This window comes from Cyprinodon variegatus, unplaced genomic scaffold, assembly GCF_000732505.1.
Source record: "Cyprinodon variegatus isolate N-32 unplaced genomic scaffold, C_variegatus-1.0 Scaffold394, whole genome shotgun sequence".
NCBI classification, from domain to species: domain Eukaryota; kingdom Metazoa; phylum Chordata; class Actinopteri; order Cyprinodontiformes; family Cyprinodontidae; genus Cyprinodon; species Cyprinodon variegatus.
The window spans coordinates 207,347-216,294 of record NW_015150847.1 but is presented as its reverse complement, the minus strand read 5'-3'; the positions used below and the strand labels follow the sequence as shown (position 1 = coordinate 216,294).

General features: G+C 43.3%; 1 protein-coding gene across 1 annotated transcript in view; it reads right to left on the bottom strand.

The window, feature by feature from the left end:
* cadps2 (Ca++-dependent secretion activator 2) overlaps positions 1 to 8,948 on the bottom strand; it is a 160,810-nt gene that overhangs the window by 4,465 nt on the left and 147,397 nt on the right. The window contains exon 24 of the mRNA XM_015387430.1: positions 7,759 to 7,866. Within this exon, the coding sequence (XP_015242916.1) occupies positions 7,759 to 7,866 (108 nt within the window). The remainder of the gene's footprint in view (positions 1 to 7,758; positions 7,867 to 8,948) is intronic.

Here is an 8,948-nt window from a genome sequence, read left to right as displayed (position 1 = left end):
TCTCTACAACGTCTCCACTTATCACCAAATCAAACATACTAAGAGAATGATACAAAGAAAAATAGCTGCAAAAAAGACTGGTTATGTTGTGGCTTTAAAACTGATTTGTTTTGTTCCCTGCTAAAACAAAGTTTGTGAATTCAGTTAAATTATTGTTCAAATATATCTGTCATTTGTGTGTTTTTAGCTTTCTTCCTGTATGGGAAATTTTTCAAAATTTGAAACATTAGTGCAGTGGTTTATGTTAAAATAAACCTTTGGGTTAAGTTGTCACAAGCAGGTTTTTCTTGTGTTTCTTGTGAATTTGGTCTCAAGTTTTTATTTCAAGTGGCATTAAAAAGTCTTAAAAAGTCTTGAATTTAACTTGCCTAATGCTTCAGGAACCCTGAGCCAATGAAATGAGCTCATTTGGTCACGTGACGCAACAGTTGGGCATAGCTGAATGAGGAGTTTTTCCTGTTAAATAAATATGATTATAAAATGTCAGGTAGCTACTAATAGACAGCCATCAGAGTTTTCCATCTAATGTGACTGGGTGAAAAAACTGAGCCGATCACAGTGCAGCACCCCCGTCTGCAAAGGCATTTGGTTTCATCCGGAAGAAGCGTCAAACTTCCTGACAAAATGAGTCTTTCAATTCATATTGTATTCATAGGAGTAGGAATATGAGTACAAACATAACAGTCTGTTTTGTTTCAGGCCCCGTCCACACGAAGACGAACCCTGGCCTAAATGCACAAATTTTTCACCAAACCAGCTTCTCATCCACACGAAGCCGGCGTTTCGGGGGTCTGTAAACGATCTTTTTTTTATTCAGCCTTCAGAGTGGGAAGATTTCGAAACGTTTCCATCTTTACGCTCTAACCGCATATTTTTTTTTACACGCATGCGTCATAGCGTTGCCTCTAAACACGCATGCGCGACACAGTATCACAACAACAATGGCGCCGTTGCTGCTAATGCTACTCACCCTGCTGTCGGGCTTACAACAGAATCTAACCACGAAAATGGACCCGCAGGGCAACCATGTATAAATATTAGTGCGCATGCCCAACATTTCGTCGCTTATTTTTGCTTTGGCACCACAGCGCCACTTACAGGCCTGGCATACATTTTGCAGCGTTTTCATGCATTCGTGTGGGGAGGTCATAAAAGTTTATGACCCTTCTGGTTGATTCACAGCATAGAAATGTAACATCCTCTTTCTTTCAATGTTTCATATGTCCACCCAATAATTTTATAATTATCACTCTAACAATGAGCTCATTTCATTGGCAAGAAGCTGCTCGGCTGCATCGACTGCTTTGGTCGACACATTTGCAGCTGATTTTTTTGCAGCTAAAAAACATAAAAATTCAGTGTAAGGAATTCAATGTGTAAAAATCTTCAGTGTTTAAAATTCGGTGTACAGAAAAGGCAGATTTCAATGAGACTGTTTTACTTCCATAGAGTACGCCTTCACCCTCAGTCACTGGCTGCCATCCTGCACCTTCCCACAATCCAGGACCCACATTGAAACACAAAATCTGCTGCAGATCTGCTGGCGTACTCCGTCACACTCCATCCTTATCAGCCAATATCTGCCGCAGATCTGCTGCAAAGATTTCCAAACACCTGCTGACCTTGTGTTTGGGTGTAGGTGCGGGACTGTGCAGGATGCATCACGCGAAGCATCACGTAGGAAAAGCAAACAGAGGGGAAAGTGTTGAGTTCCTGAAAGGCGGGAGTTTAATGAAAAGTGGTGAATGCAGCACATTCAGGGAAGAGTTCAGGGCTCTTCAAAAAGACAGAGGAGAAAATCAGGCCCCAGCATTTATTTAAAGCATTCAAATCACTGGCTTCATTCAGACACCAGCCCAATGAAAGGAAGCAGAGCGAAATCACTGCGACACATTAATGACCCGCAATATTCAGATCTGCTTTGCAATCCAGATGGACCAATCTGAATAATATTACTAAACTCATATTGACAAGATATGTAATTACCTTCCAATTTAAGAGAACAAAAAAACACCCATAGTTCATTTTATGCACTTGACAAAAGTCACAGCGTGTCCCTGATCGTTCAAGGGCTTGATAATATTCAATCCCCGTAGAGTCTGAGCAACCTCAGATCTCCTTCATCAAACCTCCTAATTATTCTCCGAGCAAAGCGCTTTTCTCTCCGTCTAAACAGCAGGAAACATTCGCCAACTCCAATGGAAGTTCAAGTTCAATAACAGCCTCTAAATGCCTTTCTTTGCCTCCATAATGATTTATGACTCTTGCTTTTTTTAAAGTCAGCTCTGAGAACCTTCAGACCAGCAACGCCTTTCAAAAGCTTTTCTGACTCCAAACTTTGCTTTTAAATTGTTTAAGCTCAAATAAGCTGTAAAAACCAAAGACTTCTGGTCAGAATGACAAGAAATAAAAATAAAAATGACAGATTTGGGTCGTTAATTATGTTCATATAATTATTATACGTTTTTTAACCTGATCAATTTGAAAAAAGGGTTTCAATAAGACAAAATAAAGGTGAACATGGAGACAGAAGCGTGTTTACACACTGGAATGATTACGTCCCAAAACTGCAATGGATCCACGATTGGCTGAAACATTGAACTATTTGTAAAATTATCATTTTTTATGTAAAAACAGTAAAAATATTGCAAGTTTATTATAAATGTCAATAAAATATTGTGGTATGGATGCTACCATATTGTTTACACTGCTCTGCTTTCAGGGGAAATGACGGATGCTAGGTTAGCCGCTAGCTGCTACAGTGAGTTCCACCTTTTCCGGTTTGAACCAGAGTGCGTTGATGGAAATGTAGAAATCACAACGGGTGTTAAAGATGAGGAGGAAATTTTCACTCTAACAGAGGTCTTCAACAGGGGGTCTGCGACCCCTAGGGGTTCCACAGAGGTACTGCATGGGGTCGCTAAAGTATTGGTTGATAAATGGAGGCAGAAGATGTCTTTCAGTCATCAATGCACATATTCAGCGACACACAGGAGCTCTTTCAAGCTGGACAACGTTTCATTCACAACACCTGTCCCATCAACCAGGAATCAGAAATACTTTAATAATCCCAGGGAGAAATTACTTTAGTTACATTACTCCATCTGTAATAGAGTGACTATAGAATATAGAATATTTCATACGATATATATAATTATGGGGTCCCCGCTCCATCTCCCCATAGTTTGGGGTCTTTAGACCCCTGCTCTATAATGTTTCAGTCCATAAGACTTAGCCCCTGTCCCATTTCTCTCACTTGAACTCTTTTTGGACCCAAGCACTCGTTTTCTTTGCGTTCGTGTGTAAGGTTAGTGTGTCCTAATAACTTTAAGAGCTAGGGGGAAGTGCCCTTTAACCCTTAAAATTATCCCTTCAGAGTGAGAGAGATGGAACCGGGCCTAAACGACATCATCAACCCAGAATGCATTGGGAAGGTTTAAAAAAAATATTGACGTCATTTTTCAAGTATTTGGGAGTTGTAGCGTTTCACTACCAGCAGTTTTTAGGCTAACAGGAAAATGACACCATATTTGGAATAATGTGTTCAGCTAGATGTAGATAAAATCACCAGTTCAGGGTTCAGAAGCTCTGGTTAATGTCAAATTCAAGGATCATAAATGGCAATAAATGCTGCTGAATTTTCTCGATAATTTAATACAATCAATAATTCAATAAAAGTGGGAAAGAACTATGGGAAGTATGGGAAAGAAGGTGATGGTGAGAAGAAGCATTAATCCATGAAGCTCTTTGGTCGATGTGTTGCTAAGGCTACGTTCACCAAGCAGCCTTAAGTCACCCAAATCCGATTTTCTGGCCCATATACAGCCTGGATCCGATCTTTTCATGTCTGAACGACACAGATCCAATTCTTTCCATTGCGACCTAGAACACTTGGCTATGTGGTCATGAATCAGATTCGAATCTGATGTTTTCAAATGCGACCTGCGTCTGAACGACCAGGTTGCATTCATTTGGCCTGAATGGCATTAATACACGACAAAAGTCACTATTCTGTGTCTTGCTATGCAGAAACGGGAAGAAAAACAACAACGATGCGGAGTACAGACTCCAGTTCTTGCCAAGTATGTTCTTGAGAAGAACATTAGTTAGCCCTGGCTGCTGCACACGGGCTAACGTTAGCCCTGGCTGCTACAGACGGGCCTAACGTTAGCCCTGGCTGCTGCAGACGGGCCTAACGTTAGCCCTGGCTGCTGCAGACGGGCTAACGTCAGCCCTGGCTGCTGGAAAATCTTTAAAGTGAGCATGTGTGAAACAGACTTATGTATTTTATTTAACCTTTACTTAACCAGGAAAAAAATCACGTTGAGATTAAAAACCTCTTTTTCAAGGGAGTCGTGACCAAGAGGCAGCAAAGTTACATAAGATACATTAAAATAAATGACAGGTACATAAAAAATAAAAAAAACATATCAAGTAAAACAATTACAGATCGTTAAAGCTGCTTCAAATTCTTTCACTTTCAACTTAAAAGCATTTATTGATAAAAACTCAGTCAACTTCCAGTTTCTTTGTAAAATATTCCACTCAGAAGGAGATGCGTAGCTAAAGGCTTTCTTTCCCGGTTCTGTTTGGGCAAAAGGAATAGTGAGCAACAGCTGATGGTTGGATCTCAGGGCAGAAGAAGCCATGCTTTTCTGTGTTACTAAGGTACAAATGTAAGATTTATAAATTTGGATTTAAACAGAGTAGCACACCGTTAGCAGGACGACGCCTATCTGGGGGTTTCTCAGTCGAAATGATGCGTGTAATTTAAATAAACACTTTATTTGGAGAAACTGAACCGAAGTGAAAACCTCTTCATTAACAGAATAAAACGAGCTGCAGAGGAGCTGTACATTGGACATACTGCTCCTCAGTGTGTGTGTGTGTGTGTGGGAACAAAGCAAATCAACTCCTAATGTGTGCTGTGTGTTTATGCTGCACATCTTTCTGCATCCGTCGATCGTCACAAATTGTGTCTTTAAAGCAGAGAGGCTGCAAATGAATTTGATTGACTAACTGAGAGTCCCGTAAACAGTCCAAACACTCATGTTAGGGGGCCTGATTCTGCCGTTCAACACAATATTTACTCCTATTGTTGCACACATGGTGGGGGGGGGTGAGTACGTGCTGGATTCATACTGAAGGACTTAGCTCAGACACTTGAAGGCCCCGCTGTCACCTCCTCCTCAGTGCATGACTGGGTGCTTCTGAGCTCCATTAGACTCATTCTCCTCCATCTCCCCTCCCCAACATCCAGACACACACACACCAATCAGCGCAGTGCACCTCCCAGCTCCCTCTGAACCCTCGGAGGAGGCGACGGGTGGCAGAAATCCATCGCTCTGCTCCGTGCTGCTAATGTGTAGCAAGTCCTGAACCGCCATGCCTAAATCACTGCGTCCTCTCCTGACGGCGAGGCGTGTTAGAAACTCACCGCTAGAATATTCTGCTAAATCTGAATGTTGGAGGTGGGAGCAGCCAGTGAAGGCAGCAGACGGCGTGGGGCGGAGGGGCGGTGGGATGAGGTGGGAAAGGGTTTTTGGCTCCAGCAGAGCGAGCCAAATGCTCTCAGTGTTCCTAAGTGATAAACAGGTCAATAGAAGCAGTGGCTGTTTTCAGCAGCACAGGGACCTCCTGCTGCTCTGAAAGTGGAGAATCAAAGAGGAAAAAACAGCCGCAGTCGAAGGCAGATCCAGAGTAAACACTGTATATGTCCAGAAAAACCTAAATATGATCAAATCATGCTGTTAGTCAGGTTTCCATGGGAGGGGGGCTGTATAAACCATGCTGGTAGCATTTCAGGACGTTTGGAGGAATGAGCAGAAAGCTCTTGGCATCATCTTCCATTCTTCCTAAATATTCACACCTACTGAAACAAATTATTCACAAAAACGCAGAGAATTGACTAGAACTGTGACAAATAACACAAAACTGTAAAGAGAAACAAATAAAGTCAGTTAAAAACGAGGCCGTCATCTGCATCAGTCAGCCTGCAGCCGCACAGAGATTCTCTGCAGAAAACCAGGGAAGAAGCAGCATCAATGGAGGCTCAGGAACCCGCCAGATGGATCATGGAGGACGTTCTGGTTCCCTTTAAGGCTTGGAACCATCTGCAAGCATTAAACACCTCCATGGATGGACATCCAGCAGAGCTGGATGACTCTGGAGGAGCTACAGAGGCTGCAGGAGGAGCCTTTAAAGTCGTAGGGAAACGGCTGTTCCATCAATTGCAGTTACAAATTCTCCCAAGTGGTGCCCGACTTTACACGAGGGAATAAAGTGAATGTGATTGGTCGATTATCAAGGGGGCGGGATTGTTGTGATGGAAGGTTCACAAAGATGTTTGGTTGAAGCCGATTTATCGGAAGCATGTTGCTAACCAGTTAGCAACTTAGTGCTAGTAGGTTCCCAATAGGAAATTCCATTGGGACCAAGTAGCACTAAATTGGTGACTTAAAAACGACACTGTCAAGGAACGCTATGGACAGAGGAAACATGCAAGAGGAGGAGAGTTTAGTGTCGGAGGTCGTGGATGAGTCTCCTCCGTCATCCATTTTTATTTAGAGGAGGAAAGCGGGATGAAGATGTTGTGGAAGAGGACGCCAGGGCGGCAGAAGCTTGGTTTGGTGTAGAAGGCTTCCAGCCGTACATGTTTGAGCCCTTGCCTCGCAACGCTGCCAGTTCTGTTAGCTCTACGCCTGCTGAAGACACAGACGTCCATCCCCGTGAACACTGGGACGGAACTCAATGGGAAAGGAAAGGATTTCAACCGTTGCGTATATTAGCTGTGACATATGAATCAAGATGCTATGACTGAAAAAATTTGATTGACAGATGACCGTTGATATATGATTGGCCGAATTTAGGTGTTGAGGCTGATGTTTACCTAACTGGCCTGACCTGAAAAAAACACAGATTGTAAGAAAGGATTTTTTTTTTAAACAGAAATTTTCTAACTTTTGGGACAATATCGTCTGATAAAGAATACATTTATAGGCATATTTAAGCCAGAATGATTTGACATTTATTTATAATTTCCCTGCGAGTTTAAGGACTGGTTGAAGGAGAAAGCCAGAAGAAGTCTTCTGACACAAGATGACTTGGAGGAGAACCTGTAGGAGGCTGCAGAGGACTGAGGTCCTCCTCCTCCTCATCACACACCCAGAGATATGATGGGATGGGTGGAATCAGAGGCATATTCAGGTGTCAGAAGATCTAAGCTCATTTATTCCAGGAGGGACTTTGTTTCTCTGTGTCCCAGCCCGCAGCTAGCCTTCCAGCAGCAGAGCTTCCAGAGACGAGGAGAGCCGAGAGCACAGAGACAGACACACCTGAGCTCGTCCTCATCCATCCAGCTCCTCTGAAGGACGACCTTCAGCTCCACGTTCCTCCACCTGGAGAAGCTGCTTGGCTAAAGAGACTAGAAGATGTCCAGGTAAGACATCTGTCTCACATTATTCAGGGAGTTTTTCTCCAAGCCTCCGTTTTCCTGAGCTGAATTTTCCTTTTGCTCCAAAGTCATCAAGCAGACACTGTCTGCTAAGATGGAAGCTGGTAAAGAATGTCATTTTAACTAGACCTTATTACCATCAGAAGAAAGGAATCCCAGCTTTTGGTGTTTTTGCTTTTCATTGATTCAAATCAAAACTATAAAAAATGTAGAGGACAGGATGTACTAAACTTTGCATTATATCAGATTTGCTTCATTATTCATAAACTAATGAAGAAAACGAACTCGACAGGAAGGGAACTCACATCAAACACTTTTTCGATGCAGACTTCGTCGTTGATGCCGTCTCGAAGGATGTCCTGGTTCTGCCGAACAAAAACGATGTAGGTGTCTGCCAGGTCCATCCCTGGTTTCTGAAGGGCAGAAAAACAACAACAACTTTACTTAAACCCAATCGAGGACTTCATGGCCATTGGAAATGAGTTCTGATATTTCTGCTGTAGCAGCATGATCGGAGGAAGCTGCCAGCACAGCTTTAGGCAGCACATGGTGGCTCTGCCCTGTCTTCAAACCTAAAACATGGCCGCCGACCGCATCGTTCCGGTCATAAGGCCGTCACAGCATCCTGTTAATGCCGATGGTTGAACTCTACAGGAATGGGCTCAAACGGAGACGGTGCTCATTAACCTGCAGGCTGCAGCCAATTAATGCAGAAAAGACCAAAACAAGATGTAAAAGGTTCACACGACTGGAGAATCGGCCTGACTTTTAGTCTTATGGTGCGTGGTGTAGTGCAGGGGGTAATGAGGGGCGATCAGCCTCCCCATCAGGAATCAGAAGGTCAAAGATGTTTGAAATTCAGTAGGCCGTTGTAAGGTGGTCGTGGGTAAATCGCTCAGTGGGCAAACAAGAATTCTTTTTCTTCTTCTTCTTCCTCTCAGAGGAAACACAAAGAAATTGAGTTCTTTCTGTTACATTGACAGACCGTAGTAGCCTCGTTTGCTCAGCCAGATCTTTGTCCAAATACGTCCTCGCCCTTTTCTTTTTAGGATTTTCAGCTGAGTCCCACATGGTTTTTAGACGGTGTGAGCAGGTGGATTTTGAACAGGAAGAAACCTCTTCAGCAATCCCTCACACTAAGCATGCTTGTAGCAACAGTGGAGAAGAAAAACTCCCTTTGAATAGGAAGAAACCTCCAGCAGAACCAGGCTCAGTGTGAGCGGCCATCTGCTGAGGCCGACTGGGGTTCAAGGAGACAGAAACTGACATAGAAAAAGAAGCATAGATACAAAAGGCAACTGTCAACCAGCTCCACAGGCGGCCTCGTCCAAGAAAAACACAGCCAGGCAGACGAGCTCCGAGCCAGCTCCCATGTCAGAGGATGAAGAGAGCCCATCCAGTTAGTCAAAGTCAGAGAAACAGGACTACACTGAAAAACAGGCCAAGCTCCAACGTCTTGAAACAAAGGTGTTGATGGCAGCAGCACAACTGATAT